At 38.9% G+C, this 19,830-nt stretch overlaps 1 protein-coding gene across 2 annotated transcripts in view; it reads right to left on the bottom strand.

Annotated features, from left to right (window-relative positions):
* LOC309688742 (adhesion G protein-coupled receptor D2) overlaps window positions 1–19,830 on the bottom strand; it is a gene marked incomplete at its 3' end in the record, with an annotated part of 94,513 nt that overhangs the window by 64,994 nt on the left and 9,689 nt on the right. For both annotated transcript variants that reach the window (XM_082504679.1, XM_082504680.1), the window contains exons 12-20: window positions 19,721–19,829; window positions 19,426–19,481; window positions 19,107–19,233; window positions 17,214–17,317; window positions 15,390–15,492; window positions 14,705–14,858; window positions 14,369–14,502; window positions 14,061–14,176; window positions 12,749–12,869 (exon numbers count right to left, since the gene is read on the bottom strand). In XM_082504679.1, coding sequence (XP_082360805.1) covers window positions 12,749–12,869; window positions 14,061–14,176; window positions 14,369–14,502; window positions 14,705–14,858; window positions 15,390–15,492; window positions 17,214–17,317; window positions 19,107–19,233; window positions 19,426–19,481; window positions 19,721–19,829 — 1,024 coding nt within the window. The remainder of the gene's footprint in view (window positions 1–12,748; window positions 12,870–14,060; window positions 14,177–14,368; window positions 14,503–14,704; window positions 14,859–15,389; window positions 15,493–17,213; window positions 17,318–19,106; window positions 19,234–19,425; window positions 19,482–19,720; window position 19,830) is intronic.

Genomic DNA, 19,830 nt, shown 5'->3' with positions numbered 1-19,830 from the left:
ACACACACACTTCCAATATACCACCACAAGCACAGGCACTCTTAGTGGCTTCCAAACAGTAATTGCACTCTTATGTAAGTACAAGCAAGCTCAGAATCAAAGTCAAGTGTCTGGAAGTTGAACACCACCTGAGCCTCAACTTACCATTTTTCCAAAAAAGTGTGCCAACCCTAATGGGCCAAAATACGTACCATTATGTTTTTGTTTGTTTGTATTATTTATTTTTCTATAAAGAGTGTACGCTTTGCCTAGAGAACTATGACACATTTGCCCTTGGTCTATTGTTCTTGTGCCGGTGCACGTTCGACTTATTCATATGCATACATTCGCGGGCATGAAAACAGTTTTAAAGCACCTGAAAGGTACATTGGAACCTGCAAACAAACAACTCTTACGCATGCACAGTAACATTTGAGCAGAATACTTTGTGCAAATTGCACCACTGACAAGACCGTGTTGCAGTGCCCTTGACTAACAATGACAAATGGATGCAATATGCAAAGTCTGAACAAGTTGCTTTTGGGTGCAAAATAGGAAAAACGTTGCTCCGGGTACCATTATGGGATGCGTTTGCTATGCTGTTTCTCAACTAAGGTGAGCCCAGCCGAGGTTAATGGCACGTGTTAAGATTGAGAAGTGTAGGTGAGTGATGTCTGTCGAGAGAAATCAGAGAGAGCGAGACAGAAAGACGGACCTTCTTTCTCTCGTTTAGACATGTGAATTGCCGATTGGTGTCTTGCTTGTTTTATTATCTATTATTATGCTGAATCTGTGACCTTGTATTTGTAAAGGACGTAAGTGACTAAAGACACATTAGCAGCATATGAAAAAATAATGTGCTCTAAAAACCTATAAATTATTTTTAACTAATAAGTCGTTTTCTATCCCCGAGACTCTTACTGTCATGTTTTGTAAATAAAGAAACAGAGCAATAAAATAAAAGTAATACATCTAACTTATAATGTAGTGTCCTTACAAAGCAGCAGGAGCTTCACATACCTACTGCATTTCCATCAATCTGCTGTCAATCTGTCACACATCTGATAAAAGTGGAAATAATTTCATTTTTTAGGATGCAAAATATTGGTTTTATAGTGGTTTTTTTTTTTTTTTGCCTAAATTAATACATACATAAATCAATAGCTCATAGAAATTAATTATTAAACCACTAAGAGTTAGTAACACCCCAAAAATAAAAAATAAAAAATAGAGAGAAAAGGACAATAAGAAAGAGTGTCTAAAATAATGTGTATGTGAGTGCATGAGTGTAACCGCTGGGTTTGTAGTTCTGTTTCTGCGTACACCTACCCAACATAATCCCACTTCTGTGTCTTTCTGTATTCATCCGCCTGTCTGTGTTTGTGCACGCGCATACACATGCGGTACAACACCACCGCGGTGGCAGGGTGCATCCATCATGATAAACCGGGAGACTCGGCGACTGTCACATGCAATCACACTTCACTACGGTTCACAGGACTTCAAAGTGAAAATGAATGATAGCTCATCGACATGAAGACTTCATATATCTTCGTTTTTTTTTTTCTTGCTCTTTTCTGTCTTTTATTTTTGGGAAGAGACTTGTATCTTTTCTCCCAGCCCCCCTTCGTTGTGAGGCTAATCGTTTTTGCCCATGGCTGGACGCACAAGTTAAAAATAAACAATAAAAAAATACATTCTGCCCACTCAGTTTGTAAGAGAATCTAAATGAGTAACACAGATTTTCAGAAATAAATTCAAAGTTTGCTTGTCCCACAAATTGCATTCATGTAAAGTGTGAGTAAAGCTGTAACAGACTTAAAGCTGCAATAGGCGTTGTATGGCCACCAGGGGGCTCCAAGAGTACCTCACCAGTGCATTCTGTTTGTCGTGATGTTAATTGGGTTAACGAGTTCTTTTATTTCTTTCTTTTTCTTATTCTGTGTTATTTCCTGTTTTGTTAGGAACATGTCACCTTCCTTTTATGTCTTGGGTGTTGATTTTTTTCTTTTTTATTCAATTTTTGGTTTGGTTTGTCTTTTTGACATCATCATTACACCATTGTTACTCTTCTTTGCTCTTTTGCGTTGGTCTGAGTTGAATACATTTTGCCATCAAAGTGTGACTGCTGGGATCAGCATGCCCTCCAACTTGTTTTGACTGACATTTTTCCACATGGACATTACAAGCAAGGATCTATAAGCCAACTACAAGCAGACTAGAAAATAACGCATTAAGAACAACTACACCAGTGGTGTCGGCTGCTGTCCATTTGCATTTTTGCAAGCAGGTAACCCCATCCTTACCCTGCGCTGCTTAATGCACGTATCTGGCAGATTACTGGTGCTTCCCAGTTGTTTATCTTGCTGTGTGCCTTCCCCTGTGCCCTCATTACTTTTGCTTCCTTATTTTTTGGTTATCTACTTGGACTCCTTCTTGATTTCCTTTGTTATCACCTCTTGTAATTTTATTTACTTCTCTGCAGTCGATCCTGTACATGATCCCAATGTCCTGCACTTGGTGTTTCCCCTGTGAACATACCAATATTACTTTATCAAGCCCTGCTGACATATCGATAAACATAATCCTACCTTGCCAACATGAGCATCAAAGAAAGTGTCTGCATCCCTGACTTGTTTAATCATTTGTTATGTTTGGCTATTAACCAAGCAGCCACCATTTATCAGGTAACAGTAATCTAAGTTACTGATTACTAATAGTAAAAACAGTGTTTCAAGCGAAGCAAAGCATAAAAATACAGATAACAGCTTTTAAACTATCAGTATTTGTTAACCTCAGTGAGCACTTGAAAACATAACCCATGCATGAATTGCTGCACTCTGGGGATTCAAACCCTTGACCTTTGCAACTCCAGAGGAGCTTATTTTAGAGACCGCGCCACTGGGGGACGTGGCTTTCAACTCACGTTCTCACAAGTTCTCACAAGTTCTCACAAGCTGAAGCAATGATGCTGCGTTTGCAAAACTGGGCTCTGTTTGTTCGTTTCAATGTAACAAGCATCCAAAGGGAGAAAATTTACAAAGAAGATGCATCATGCATGCTTCCATCCCAATGAAGCCTTGATGACAATGCAGAGAATGACAGCAATATTTCAGTTTGAAAGTTAATGTGAACAATGGCAAGTATTAAACTTGTTAGATTTGTAACTGCTAAAAAGTCAACTGAGACGCAATAATGCCAACTCTCTAACTGCTTCAGCGCAGGCAAGGGTAGCTTTTAATCTAGTAATGACTCTGAAATGACAGTATGCTTAAAAAAAAAACAAAAACTAAAGATCCTGGTATAGACCTCCTCGCCTCTCCCTCTCTCTCTCTCTCTGCACTCTGTCCCAGGCTCTGCTCTTGCTCTCTAAGCTGTTTGATTGGCACATGCTTTCACTTAATGAGGGATAATTACTAAGTGGGAGAGCACATCTGCTCAGTGTAAAAAGAAGTCCAGGCCTGGTGCAATCTGTCAGACAGGGCTTTCAGGTTGTGTGTGTGAATGCCTTACCCACCTTCAGCAGCCCCCCAGTCCTGCATAAACCCTCCAGGACCCTCCCTACACGCCGTCCCGACGAGAAGCAGATTAATATGAATCAGCATGTGGCTGTAAACACTCGACAGGAAGAGTGTATATCTATGTGCGTTGACATGCATAGGAAATGACCCGGAGTATCTGTGGAGGACTGGCTATGGGCCATGGCAGGAAGGGCAAGAGGCCAGTGGGGACATCAACATCCCAATCAGTGTCCTGCTGCCAGAGCTGTTGTTCTCCAGCTCCTATCGCACTGTTTTGTTTGCTTTTACACAATGCTACACTGTACTAGTAGTAAAATACTCAGGTAGCTGCAATTCTTCCCAGACACATCCACATAGTGCTCATAAATCATCTCTGCTAAACGGTCTCTTAATGACCTGCCTTTGTGTACAGTTAGAATGGGAACTTGTCATGTTTAAATTGTGAAATTATAATTTACTGTATTACTCAGTGAAACTGAGTTGCCAGATATTAAAAATTTTGACAGAATGTTCTGTAGGTTTAATTTGTAATTTGTACTTCACATTCTTGATTACAGCTACTTAACAGAAATAGTGGCAGCACACATACATTAGCCAAAATGAGGAGAGAATTCACATGCTACTTTTCAAGCAAAAAGCACAGCGCAGCTTTGGGTAACCTAGATCAAATCATTTCATTTTATCTGCCTTATAATTTAACACAAAGTCGCTCCAGATGAGCACGTTGTGTGGCAAGTGTGTGACCCATTGGTTTGTCACTCAGTGTAATCGCTAAGGTGTAATCAGTATAAATTCCCCTATAATTAACATATATTTTATCTATCCGTTTGACAGCTTCAAAAGTTATCAAATATTTTTTTATCTATTTTAAATACATTTTTAAAAATGAGGATTTTTTTTTTTAATTATCACATGCAAACTGGATCTGACGTTTGACAGCCTTTTAACCTTCCGACACTTTTGTCCACCCTTCATGCCCCCGCCTCGGCAGCTCCTTACCACCCACCCACTAAAAGAACAACAGGGTTTTGCTTTCTTGCCCTGCACTGACCCAGTTCCCACTAATTACCCACAAAGTATACATCAAAGCCGGGAAAATCTACAGATCTGCGACAACGAGGCAGAGTAAGAAAAAACAGGACTATCCCCAACCTAGTCACCCTGAGCTGTTACCGATACAGCCGCGTGAGTTTGTCTGTATTTTTGTGCATGCGTGCGAAGTGGTGTTAGCCGATACAAAAGGCACGACGGTGAACTTATAAATAGAACGGTCATTGTTTCGACATGGGTAATTTCGGGTGTCGGAATTGTTCCTGACACTGTCAGCTGTGTGGCTTAGCTGAGGGGGAAGGCGGCAGGGGTGATGGATGAGTGAGGTCATGAAGTCTAGAGTCAGCTGATGGGATAACATGCATATACACACAGAAACAGAGAAATAAATATTACTAATAGCATCAAAGCATGGAATCAAATACAAACTATAACATGCATTAAGGCCATTGAGCATAATTGCACTCTTTTTTTCTCTTTTACGCCTTCCCTCTCTCTTTCTCTCTCTCTCTCACACACACACACACACTCGCACACACACACACACACACACACACACACACACACACACACACACACACACACACACACACATAGTTATCATTGGGCAGGGGGCAAAGGGGATGGTTTGCTTTCTTATGACACAGTCTATTACTAAATTGAGCTGGCAGGTAATTCTAAGGCAAATAAATGCCAGCAGGTTTAACACAAGGAGAGGTCTTTGGGGTGGCGGCAAGAGCAATGACAGAAATTCTTTGGCCTCTTTTGACAGGAAGCCTATTATTCTCGCCGCTTTATTTTCCCAGGCTAGTTTTTAAAACTGATCTCTCCAAGAGAACTCCCCGCCCTAACAATCAGACCTTCCCCATCTGAACCACTGCAGCTGGTTCTTTGGTTCTGCTGGTCTGTGTCTTTACTCCCTAGACTTAATATTTACATTCTATGAGAATGAAGGCTGATTTTTTTGTCTACCCTTCAGTTAATTTCAAGGGTACTTAGGTGAACATTTTAGTAAAGTATTTTCTGTACACAAACCTTCATGCTAAGGTTGTGAAATAAGCCTCTCCATCTGTAAGAAATCCTCCCTTCAAACAGGTGAACAAGCGCTTGTATGAAATATTGCAGCACAGCTCTAATTTTAATGTTGTTTATTTAAACTAAAATAAACATTAAAAATATAACAAAAAAAGATGAAAAGAGGCAACAGGGGAAAAAAATAAAAGTACAAGTTGAGACAAAACACACTATAAATATACTACTTTTAAAAAAAAAAGCTGAGCTACATCCTCATTATAAATGCCATCTCAGACAGGCATGGTGGGAATCGGTGCTGACCTTGGTATCCCGTTTGAATATTGTTTTAATGCCGCGTCTGGTAATTGAGAACGCAACGCAAACAGTGGACTCTTTTTCAAAGGGAAAGTTATTTTCCCAGGCAGTGGGAATGCAAACAATGAAAGAAGTGTATTTATTTGTTTGTTCATAATTATCCAACAGACTCATTAAAATATGGATTTATAAATAAATCTCCATGATTTTACCTATGACTACATTAATTTAAACATTTCATCACCCACTGCTGTATAATAATAATTTGTACGCAAAATATTTATGTTACAAAGTTGCATTTGCAGTATTTTAGTTTATTTCAGTAGCTAAGGAATTAAAATTCAATTCAATAATTAGAAAATAATTAGTGAAAGCATATTAACTAATACAAGAAATGATGAAATATTCACAATCACTTGCTATCTCTGTGCAACCAGTAAATTCCACTGTACTGGGAGAGATGGCTGCTGCTTTAAATTGCGTGTGATCAGCGCTACGGCAGACAATGAATAAGGATGTCAGGGGAATTGAGGGGAATATGGTTCCTGTTTTCTCAAACAGTCCAAAATGAAAAACATTTCCCTCTGTAATCTGGCCAGTGAGAGCTCTGCCATGTGTGCACATCGACACTCTCGACTGTGTCACTGCGTTAGTTTGCAGAGTGAGTTTATAGGCAGTAAAACTGTGTTACAACACAGTTTGGACCACTTCAACGTTTGCTGACTGATATTTTGCACGTGTTTCATTGAATCTTTGTTTGATTACATTGAACGGAAATTCCACGAGCATAACTTCTACAAAAATCTTAGTGTATATATACATTTAAAAGTAGCATTCCTAAAAATAAAAATAAAAACGTGGCAAGCTGCAGTTATAAATGGTACAGTAGGAAAATATAAGGAGTACAGGAGAGGAATGCTGTGGCTGTGAATGGGCCAGTTGTGCAGGTCCAGATGAATGGGCTGGAGATGCCTGACTGTGAAACTGGATCCAGGTCCTGCTGTTTTGGTTTCTTCTGCCAAATGAGAAGTTAAAATAACTTCTAACTCCTCGGTTTGTAGGGCGTTGATGGTAGCGGTGACAAGCGATCACACACATTATCCAGATACACATGCACACAGATATTCACAATGCTTAACGGGCCGTTATGTTCAGCAAAAAAAAAAAAAAAAAAAAAAAGCCAGACTTTACACAAGAAATCGAAATGCAGGATCACACATGTACCACTATGTGCCAGTTCTTTGCATACACTTTCCTTCTTCTTTTAAATTTTTGTTGTGAGATTATTTTGAATTGAGGTAAAAGGTATATAATAAATAACAATATTTGCTTTGTTTGCACAAAAAACAAGCAACATGAGAAACGGAAAATTAATTTGAGCTCTGAAATATTTACAAGCCAGAGCATTGCATTTAAGAACATGAAAATCTTTTTTTAAATTCTTGATTTTTTTTTTGACTTGATGTTTGCATGGCAAAGCTGAGGACCATTAGCAAAATTACACTTTTGCACAGGCAGCGCATTGCTTGATCTATCAGCAAATATCTAACTGAGCTGGTACTTGTAAACTGGGCAAATTTAAATGAAAGCATAAAAAAATACACTGTGCATTTTTCTCATCTCACATTCAGACAGGAAGTGGAATTAAAACTGAATGTGAGGTCTTTTAAATTTGTTTGAGACATTTTTACCTGAAAGGGATAAAGCGTTGGCAGGCAAAACTGGATACAGATCGGTGATTCTGTGTTAAAGCTGTCGGTTTGTATTTTGGGGCAACATTAAGTACTTTTCTGTTTAGCTGAGAGCTCGTTAAGTTACGAGTGTTTAATCTTTAAAAACATTTGCTGTGGTTTTTCACTTCCACTTGGTCAGTCAGCGTGAGCAGAGGTCAGATATTAGCATATTATAAAGTCCAGTCAATGCAGTAACATCCAGTTACACTAAATCTGTTAACATCAAATTTAATCTCAATTTTTTTACAGAAGTAATCTCTGATGTTTTGTAGTCTCTGACCTACTGAGCAAAGAGGAGAAATCACCTCTTCTCGAACAATCGCTTCAGATGCTGTAAAAGCATGGCTCACTTATACAGCAAATCTCCCATATGGCAAAAATCAATAAGCGGTGCGAGACTCTATTGATCATATCTGTATCACGGATGCATACTGACGTCCACCAGCCAAGCGCGTGTAAATGTGTGTTGATGTAAGTGGACTGAGTAGAGGAGTTCATTACAATGCAAACAATATTTTTTTTGAAACCTTTAGCTGCTTTAAAATTACACCTCAGTCTTCCTTTGGATTATCAGGAGTGTTTTATTTACTTTGTGAGCATCTAAAGTGAAGTAACTGGAGTGCAATGCAATGTTATCATAAGCAAAGGGAAGAAGTGGAGGCGGGGGGAGGGGACAGTTACACGGACCAACTTTTTGGCAAAACCAAACCAGCATACAACTGCCTCATTCTTCCTTGGTGTGTACAAATATCTCTTCTAAAGTCATCTTTATCCCACAGGGACAGAACACCTGTAGACTCGCCGCCGTGTTCATGTCATTAAAAAAAAAAAAGAAAATGTTGTTGTCATCAATTCCTATGATATAAAAGAACTTAATGTGATATGAATGAAACAGCTCAGATAAATTATCTCAATGATTTCTCTATATATTTGCAATGTAACGACAAGGCACAGGGCTGCCCTCCGCAGGAAGCGAATGGCCATAACAGAAATAAAAGGATGCATTCTTGAAAAAAAATCCAAAAAACTGAAAACAAACCACAGGGACTCGTTGCGCTCTCCACGACTTACTGAGAACAATCGTTACCCTAACATTTTCTTTCCAACTCCGTAACTTCCTTCCTCTCTACTTTGTTTTCTCCCTTGCCTCTTTTCATCCCCCCGCCCGCCCAATGTCTCTCTCGGCACCTCAAAGTTATTGATAGTTTAAAGTTATGGGCTAATAATAAGATGGACACTGCATGGCCAGGAGCCTATTATACCCAGGTAATGGATAGTGAGGGGATTTTGAATGACATTGCCAAGAGATTGGATGACGGAGGATGGAGCAATTTATGGCCTCCCCAAAGAGCCCCTGTTCCCCTTTTCGCTCTCGCTGACACGCGCACACGCTATTCGCTGCTATTTATCTCTAGCTTGATAAGGAGGCAGATGAGGCATGTCTGCATTTATGGTGAAGATGTTCATAAAAACTACCGGCTCAGAGCAGGAAGTTAGAACTGAGTCGGGGGGACATCATATCTGCTCCAAACTCCACATGGTTCTCTTTAAAAACTAAAATGCCATATATTAGTTTTTCATTTCTGATGTGTTTGGTTTGACATGAAATGTGACTTGCAGCTGTTGCTGTGGGTTTTTACATCTACTGAGCATTAGAAGTGTTTACAATAGTGCCGCATTGACCGATACTCCCTAAAATAAAAATATTTCTCTATAGCTTTACAAGAAAGCACTACACACGAGCCATCGGACCAATCAAGAAAAATATCAACATTTCGCCCACTCACTTGTTTTGCCAAACAGAATTATTAAACAACTCAAATAACTTCTGCACAGATGACACGCACATGTCGGATACTTTCACCCAAAACGAAGCAGCAGCGAGGGATGAGATTCAGAGCCCTCGCTGCACAGAGAAGCAGACGTACAGTGCATCTGTGTGCCCGGTCTTCAGTATGTTTGCTCGTAATGGCCCGCTGCAGCTGGTTTGCACTGAGAAATAACAGTAAGGGTAGACATACTTCAGGAAGAAGGGAGCAGGAAGAAGACGAGCGAGGAGGGCACGAGGGAGAGCAATGAAAAAGGCTTGTCAACATTATCTGTTTTATTGATTTAACAGTAAAGGCTTGCCGCTTAAGCTTTATGTTGCTTTGGCTGGCCCATTGAAAATACAACAGCTGCAAATAAAAAACGATTTCCTAAAAAACCTGAACGTTCTTATTTATTTATTTGCTTTTCTTTTTTCTTTTTTTTAAAGCTTATTCCTATCGCCCACTCACTAGCTCAGGTTGTGCATGCATCGTTGTTAGGGTTTTACACATTTCATCATCTTTACGAGCATCATTACAGAGGGACCATATTTTGCTGGACTCTCCCACACCAAAGGGATCCATGACACTATAGAAGGCAATAGCATCTACACGACCGTAGTGATACACTGTAACACAAGGTTTAATTAACATATTAAGAGGGTCATTAAATAAAATTAAAATATAAACACAGGCTCAATTAAACACAAGGAAATCTTTAAGCCTAAACCTTCAAATCATAAAAATTTGCAAAGAAAATTAGTATCATTTTAGCCTTTGGAATTTTTTTTTATTTTTTTTATTTCTGTCATTATTTTTTTACATTCTATAAACTGCAGCTGACCAAAAAAGAATCATATGAATCTTTCAGTGTTTTCTGCAAGTTAAAATTGTTTAGTCAAACATATATGGACCTCATCTGTTGAATTTGTTTAAAACAGATGCTCACACAGAAACTAACCTAGAACAGAAGTCACTCAAAAGTGTAGGGATAACAGTTAAACGGTTTATAGTGGCACCTGCAAGCAGAGATGGCTGAGGAGGAATTATTAATGATGACTGTCCTGATTACAGGATCAGTTCATCAATTCAGTCACTGGAGAACGAATCATGGTACCAGATTTTTCACGGTTGTGCAAGAGAAAAATATCCAAACTCGGCTGAACAACGTGGGGCCAAAATCAAAAGTCTTCTGCAGACAATGAATTTCTGTACAAAGAGTCATGAGAGTTTATTCGGCAGCTGTCAAGATATTTCAGTATGGACAAAAGTTTGACCAACACCCACAAGCAGACACTGATAGAACAACTTAGAGTTACTTTTTGGCGAATAGGAAAAGTAAAAATACCATGCTGACTCCCCTTCCTCCCCAGGTTATCTGACTTTTGTCAGTAAAGAAAATTAAAGCACAAACATGAGCATGTTGGAGCACATTTACACCAACAACCCTCTTAAACCTTTTTAATTATTTCATTTGTTTTTAGCATGTTGTCTGGTAGCTCGTTTCATAGGTGAAGTAAAAATTCTCCATCTTTAATTGTCACAGTGAGAACAGCGGGGTCAAAAGAGCAGAGTGCAGCCTGGTAGGGTTCCTGAAAGAGCCACTATGTAGCTCTTTTATCACAGAGCAGCTGGGTATTACCACAGGCCTCTTATTGCTGCCCAAAAATCCCAACAGCACCAAGACACACACACACAAACACACAAAGGAACTATGCATGGTCTGTCCATTACCTTTGAAAGTATGTAGTAAGACAAAGAAAATATAATCTGTGATGTCAAAAGTGTAACTGCAAATATTTCATTTCTTTATTTAAACCTAGAGCCTGAGGCGAGCCGTCTCTGAGGCTGCTTATTTTACCTTTTGATCCCAAACTTTGCCATTTTGCAATATACCCACAATACATTGCTGGAAAGAAAACCAGAGATCCAAGAGGATAACAGAGGCTGGACAGCGGCAGACACGCCGCTGCATGGAAAAGAATAGAAATCCATGTTATGCATTAGCATGCAAAGCAGTGCATTTGTATAATAAGAGCCCAGAAAGAAAACCTTCTTCATTAATTACTGTCGACACAGAAAAAAATATAATGAGATATGAGGGAGAAACAGAAACTATTTATGGTAACCAAGGAGCCGGACGTAATGATCAGACCGCAGCTGAAACCTCTATTGATTTTCCCTTTAAATATACAACTCAATTAAAGATACAGCTGATTAAAAGACAACTACAAATCGCAGCAGCAGATCTGGAGACGCTGCCGAGGCTGGCTGACCCGGGGCCGCCCGCTGCAGTGAGAGAATTACATGATTTCATATCCGAGGCTTCCCCGCAATCACTGCTGAGGAAAGTAAGGCTTCAGATAACTCTTTTTTTTTGTTTGTTTCATATTGTGACCATTTTAAAATGGAGCCGTAATGGCCACAGACACACCTCATGAATTTTGTTGTATTATTTTAAACAGTGCCAATAAAAAAAAAATATATATATATATATATATATATATATATATATATATATATATATATATATATATATATATATATATATATATATATATATATATATATATATATATATATATATATATATATATATATATATACATATATATATATATCTTTGTTCAAAGTTTGTGGCAGTCAAACTGCTAACTTTCAGCACTAAAAGCCTAAAAACCAACGTTGATAAGGCACAAAAAAACAAGAGTAATGCTGACCTCTGAATACATAAAACACAAATAATCAAACAAACAATACAAACCCACTTTCCTTGTTAAAATGAAGCACCTCCTTAACACAAGCCAGACCGGAGCTCTTTTTTTCCCCTTTCTGCCTCAGCCTTGTCACTGACAAATAAAAACCTTGACAGTCTGTGTACCCTCACCATGCGAGAAGGGCAGAATTACAATGTATAATGGAAAACCTTTCTGTTTCTCACTGATGAAAAAAAGCTGTTAAAAGTCTGAACTTTTTTTCAAGTTGTTCAAAAGTTTTCGCCACAGCCTTATTCCATTTTTTTTCTTTATGACAAGATTTTCAAAAATACGTGCGATATGAAGGTACTTCTCTCATTGGAGATATTACAACTGAGAGAATTATGCATGCTTGGATTTGTTTATTTCAAAAGACGTCTCATTGTAATTATAGTGTAAATAACAAGCGTATTATTTCTATACGCTATAATCAATACAGATCGCCAGGCGAGCTTTTGCATGCGTAAACGTATTGCAGTCACGACTGATATTATTTTCCCGAATATTGTTTAGGTTTCGAGACTTTCACACACTGAACACAACATCTGTGAGCTGAGTGTGTGTGTGTGTACCTGTAGGGAGTTTAGGAGGATGAAGACGTAGGCCATTACAATGGATAGAGGAACCAAAACACCGCACAGCCACGTCAGTCCAAGGATGGGCAGCAACACCAACACTGCTTTCACTGCAGCCCTGTACCCACAAACACAACAACCAATCACACCACTCTAAAGTAGCTGATTGAGCTGAGCAAACCACGTAAAATGTATTTAATTATTTCCTTCAGGTTCTCCTTCTGATCATCTATTCAATTTCCAACTTTCCCAACTTTTTATTTTTTTTTGTCAAAACTGAGAAGCTCCGGTGAGCCAGTTGTTCCATATACAAGCCTATACAGCTGGAAGGCTCACGGGGTGAAAACTTCCCGCCTTAAATCCACCTTAATTCTGTTTAGAGTGGAATTAGCGTTCCGCTTAGGTGACCGCCAAACCGCAACAGCTGTCTGTGTGTTCTCGTGTGTGTGACATGGCATGCGACGGGCCCTAGTTTATTCAGCGGAGGAATGTGTTTGAGTTTCCGAGATGGCTGCCACCCAGGCAAATAGTTCAAGGCCTGTTTTGAAAACCTTCATAAAGCACCTACTGTGAGCCCCAGTGGACTAAGGTAGGTTCAAACACGCCCACAATCATGATTTCATCTGCTAGGATTACATAGAAGCTTGCAGGATTTTACTCCAATCCCACTGAAGTGAAAAGACAGCAGGGACGCAGCCTGGGATGGTGCTTTTGTACTGACATCACAGTGCAACAGCAACGGAGACGTCAGTGTACCAAGGCAGGTTTAGCAATGGTAGATGGTATGGAACAAGAAACGTTAACTGTACAAAACTCCGGGACTTGAGTTAGTGATTTGCACGCATGCTACATTTCAAATTAACACTAAATTAATCCAAACTAAAATAAGTTAACAAACATATCATATGTATTTATATATTTTTCTTTTAAATTGAAAGAATATAAATTTGTCAGTTAGTAACATAATCTTTCAATTCCAAACAACACCATAGTTTGAATTATTTCTATGACATAAGCACAAGTTAAATATACTGTTGCAAGACAATATATACAATTTGGCAGGACTTAAACGATATTAAACACTGAGAGTATAACATTGCAATCAGTTAAGTCCTTTATATGGCTATCACTAATAAAATCCACTCAAAAGTATTCCTCTCTCTCGCCTGATAAACAAAAGCCACTGATTTAAAATGACAAAATGCAGTACAAAATCACTTAATGACTACAGCTTGTCCGTTTCAAGGCCTCTGGCCGAGGCCAATACACATTAAAAAGAGGACAAATGGTGCCTCCTTGTGGTTGGTACCTGATCTGCTCATACGTTCGCTCCACCGGACTGGCTCCCATGGCCAACATGATGGACCTTCTCTTGGCTGTGGAGATTGTGATGACCACAACCCTGGTTAATACCAATATGTTCACCTTCAAAATAAAATCAGGAGAGTACAGAAATGAGGAAGAAGCAAAGATTCCACAGAGACCGTCATAAAAGAAAGTAAATACAAATATCTAAGGAGAGGTAGTAACATTAGGTTTTATAGTCCAAAACTATCATCCCTGTTATGCTCTATTTTAACAACATCAGTTCAGCTAATTATAATTCAATTTGCTGACCATGATGATGAAGATGACAGGCCCAGCAAAACCCCAGATAATGCCATTCTGCAGACTGAGCCAGCAGTAGTCATCAGCCGAGTACTTGCTCGGGGCTGACGCTAGTGTGATGGTGACTATCAGCACAGGCAGACCTGGTTAGATTGAGAGGTTTTAAAAAATACACACAGAGGAGGTAAAAGCACTGATGTTTTGTTGAATCGCACATATAGAGAGTCAGTTAGAGCACTGCACATTACACAGTGTGACAAATCAACTACTTCCACAAGAAAAACCTGGCAGCCCGTCTGCATGTGTAACGATAAGGAACAATTTGGTTTGGTCATGTAACTGTACCCCAGCCGATGAGATAGTAATATTTCATATGTTGCTCCTCGCTTAGGTTGACTGCAACCACCTTGCTCCAGAGCAGCAGACCCTCCACCAGCATCCAGCTAAATGCCGCCATGAAGAAGAGATGGAGCAGCGCCGCCACGAGCGTACAAGCCACCTTACAACACACAAGCACAGGCATAAACATAAGATTTGTCATTATGAGATGAAAGTTGCATTAGTGATACTAAGTAATAAAAGTCAAGAATGGCTACAAGCCTTAACTACACACACAAATGAAAAATGTTTAAACTGTATGTTTAAGACGAAATATCCCATTGACATCATTATCAATCCCACGATCACAAGATAACTGTATGCATGCTTTTGTAGCCTCTATTCAGCAAATGTTAGTTTGTGTAAATGAATGATTATGATTTATTTGCAATAGGAATTAAAAACCAACTAAAGACATGTTTTTTCATTTAGACAGTCATTTCAAATATTTCTAAGCTTCAGCTAAATACTGCACAATTCATATGTAGGTGTTATAAATGCTCTGTATTTTCTTAAATCTAGATTTAAATCACTTGCTTGTTTCACTGTAAAAATACTGCAAATAGGTGTAACTCTAACAATATTTAATGATACCCTCTATAAAGGTTATGAAATCTGCAAACCTACTTTTAAAAATCAACATAACATTTACCTTGTTGTGAATGGCTGAGCCGCTGCACAGCAGAATCACCTGGGCACAGATAAGGGCAACGAACAGGTTCTTGTGAATGGACGTCCTGTCGGATTTGGGGATACTGTGGATACAGAGGGGGATAACAAAACCTCATCCAAAGGAAGATATATGCTATGGAGCCTGCTTACACAGCATTGCACCAATCAAATGCTATCTCAGTTATACTGCTAAGATAAGATAAGATAAGATAAGATAAGATAAGATAAGATAAGATAAGATAAGATAAGATAAGATAAGATAAGATAAGATAAATTTTATTGTCATTGTGCAGTCATACCTAGTACAATAGTACAACAAAATTGGAAGCTATCCCACGTCGACACTACACAAAACTGTTACCCTATTTCTCTGGTTTTGCAACATTGCTGTTTAACACATGTCACCAATAACATCAATCGAAATGTAAGACAGAGGAGCCACCAGTCATAAATGAGCCAAATATCTGGTCATAAGAGACAGATAGCTGTAACAGACACTATGGTATGTGTAGTGGTCTTGCACTTGCGTGTTTTACATGATTATATTAAGGTAAACAAGAAGGGAAGCTGGTACATAATATCACTATGCTCCGGTGCTACACTTCTCAAAAATAGCAGCAGATTGATCAACAGTTAACTGGAATGCTGCCTTCAGGCGGCTGCAGGGATTAGATAAAAGAAAAGCTTTTCATACAGAATAAAGGAGCAGAACTAAGAATTGTGCAGAATCTCACTAATTCACAGATTGACTTGGTTCTGAGATGTGACGTAAAATACTGACAACGTGCTTTGTGCCTTCTACCCCCCCACCTGTTCGCATAACTAACTGAAAATGTCAATGGCACCACAATAAGGAAACCATATATGTCACTGTTTCCTCAAACACCCAAAAAGATCAAAACAACTACTCGTATTAATTAATCAATACATTGAATATTTCCATCTCAGACTGAAATATCAAACAGAAAACAGAAAAACAAGAGACAGCTGAAACTGGCTGAGAGGTAAATTAACTAGAGAGCCTCTCATTATCTGCCCATCAGGCTCATTTCATGTCTGCATCACTGCTTGAGACCACTGTAATCCCGCCGCATGAATACAAGCGTCCTCGGCTTTGTGAGCTTCAGCTTTGTCTCTGGTTGCGAGTGAATTTAAGCGCACAAACACATGTACATCATACATCAGCGCGCGTGAAACGGGAGCCTGCGCTCTCTGTTTTTAGGGCAGTCGTAAATTGCCGAGGCAGCTCCTCTCCAGCTGATCGCGATCCCTCAATGACCGTAATGTTAATTAACAGCTAGAGAATGCCACCATAAACCTTCAGGGTGGACTCACATGTAGACAACAGTAATTACTGGATTAGCACAAGTCAATACTATCATAGCTTTAGGAACAGAGCAGCAACGATACTACTGATCAGTTATCTCAGCGTGTCTTTCTTATAACATGGCAATGCCCAAAAAGGTGTAAAAAATACACAAAAAAATGCCTAAATGATATTTGTGCTACATAAATTCCATATAATGAGTCCAAATTATAAGCTTTTAGCATTTTCAAGACCACTATTATAAAGAGAGTTTTTTGCTATTTTGACTTTGGAAATAATGATGAACCTGTTTTCAAAAGTATGTAGGTACTTGAGCAACACAATACAGTATACAACATAAAATATGTATAGCAGAACCACTGCATCTGCTTGACACCAGGTGTAAAAAGTGACTGCTGTGTTTAGCAGCACAGAAAAAGGTGAGGCATCATATTTTCGCATCATAGGCAAGCAGGTCAGGAAAAATCAGTTACTTACTCCAGCACAGTGAACAGCATCAAGGTCACCACCAGAGCACACAGAGATGCGCCACAGCCAATGAATGTCAGCTTGGTCAAAATAAGCTCTTCCTCTGGACTCCACTGGGACAGAAAGGAAAGGCAAGTTGTGGGAGAAAGACAAAAGAGGGGAGAATGTTGTCAGAGAGTCCTAGAGGTTGACGAGAAGCCGTCCAATATCTGAAAAATCCCTCATTTGATCTGAAAGAAAGTGATTTCTTACGTCATCGCTATACATAAATGGTTGCATTTTTATAAACTCAAAATCTTGCCGATGGTATTGCTCTTTGATGAACTTACAAACTTTTATGTTCTTCAGGTAAACAGAGAGAATAGCTGTACTACATTCTACATCCTTCAACACAACAGGCGCAGTATGAGTGACACCTGCTGGCAGACATCATGTACTGCAAATCCTATCCCCAAGATCGAATATTAAACTGGATCTTGATTTAGACAAGCAGTCACGGTAAAAAGTAATTCAAATACATTTAATTCGGTTTTATTTATATAGCATTAAATCACAACAACAGTCACCTTAAAGTGCTTTGTATTGAAAGTTAAAAACCCTACAATAATAAAGAATAAAGTACATTCTCCATCAGCTATAATACTATACCGTATTAGGACATTTATTCAAAATGTATTCCTTACCAGGTCTTAGATGAACAATAAAAGACCTACTATATCACATCACTATTTATTTAACACAAACTAGAGCAAAATGCAGAAGCAGTATGTGAAAAACTAAGTGCAACTTAAGGCCCAGCAGCTTGTAGAAACACCTTGATCTGCAATAACTTGAAGTAACTTTAATTGTTTCTCACATTTTTCTCATTTTGGGCAAGCTACTGAGCCCAAGTTGTTCTCATTTGCATCTATCAGAGTATGAAGGTGAGATAGACAGAAAGTCCTTACCTAGAAAAAGCATAGAAAAAAAAGTTCCTTTATGAATAGGTGCAAATGGGCTAATAAGGTAAGTTGTACAAAATGCTTTGAGTGCTCAGGTAGAGTAGAAAAGTGCTACATTTGTCATTTACCAACGGCTGCTAGGTGCACAAATCATCACCTCTCCACCACTGTACTTGACAGTTGGTATGAGGTGTTGGTGCCGACATGCTGTGTTTAGTTTTCTCCAAAGGCGGTTCTGTGCATTCTGGCCAAACATCTCCACTTGGGTCTCATGGCTTGCACAACTGTGATTTTGCAAATGCAAAATTGCATGAAATGTTCATCAAATGTACTTTCATGAACTTTAGCATCATAACTGAGGCCTGAAGTGTAGCTTTGGGGTTTTCTCTGAACATTATCTGAATTTGAAAGCAGACCTGAATGCTCCAGACCAGCCAACTGCTAAAACATCTGCTTTTATAGAGGTGGGCACACTTATCAATAACATTTATTCACTTCTATTTGCTTAGCAGCCACTTACCATCACAGTGTGTGAATGTGTGTGTGAATGGGTGGATGACTGGATATGTAAAGCGCTTTGGGGTCCTTAGGGACTAGTAAAGCGCTATATAAATACAGGCCATTTACCATTTAATATGTATGGAAGAAGTAACAGTGCACTTAGTTTATCATACACTGCTTTCGCATTTTGGCCTAATATTTGATAAATTAATAAAGATGTGGTGTAATGTGACACGTCTGAGACTATACTTACCTCATTTTAAACCCTGATTATTTTTATTATTCCGGATATGCGATGCCATTTTTACCATGAATATGAAATGTATCATAATATACATGTTGTAAAAAAAATGCACCACATAACTCATACCTTTACAAGATTGTTCACAGTTTACCTTAAATAACCTAAAACTTGATGTGTGTGATTTAAATGGGGGCATCACAATCGAGCTCAAGTTACCTGTGATTCGAGGTAATTCATCAGCACTGCAAAGTTTGTTGTATGGTTACACAAACAGGACGTGACACTAGAGCCATCAAGGATCACTGTGCAGCCTTCACTGGACCAGCTACTGGTATTGGTGTGCCTATACACAAGCACAAACACACTCACTGGTAAAGAATCACACTCATATTTAGGACTGAGACATCCTGCAGGGATAGTGACATGTCTTATAAAACATCAAACAATAGGCTACTTCCTACATCATTTATCGAATTAATTGAAATAATACAATTTTCAGGCATAGTCATGTGACTGTGCTGTTGGTCAAACTTACGTCAGGCTGAAATTCCAGAAGGCACAAACAGGAATAACTCTCTTTGAATACTCCACCTAGAAACAGAATAATGTTTGCATTTGTTTTAATCTTTATCCTCGTTTTAATTTATCTGTGGTTGGTCATCAAACTTTGGCTTATTCTAAATGACTATTTCTTTCTATTCCATGTGCTGCTTGCTAAGTGATGAAAATTACTGTAAAATAAAATGCTGTAACTTATTTTTAATAAACGAAAATTGCATAGCTGCTAATATCATGCTGTGTGACATCCTCTGCACAATAGGCTGCGCCACCTGTGATGATGAAAGGGTGTACTTGACAGCAACAGGTATGGTTTCGGGGTTCGAGGCATGGCGGACCGTGGCTGATATGATAGCCGATGCTAGATCTCCTGGGAGAGTTC

The sequence above is a fragment of the Aulonocara stuartgranti genome (genome assembly GCF_965226115.1).
Source record: "Aulonocara stuartgranti genome assembly, chromosome: 15".
Lineage (NCBI taxonomy): Eukaryota > Metazoa > Chordata > Actinopteri > Cichliformes > Cichlidae > Aulonocara > Aulonocara stuartgranti.
This window is presented reverse-complemented; position numbering and strand designations above follow the sequence as displayed.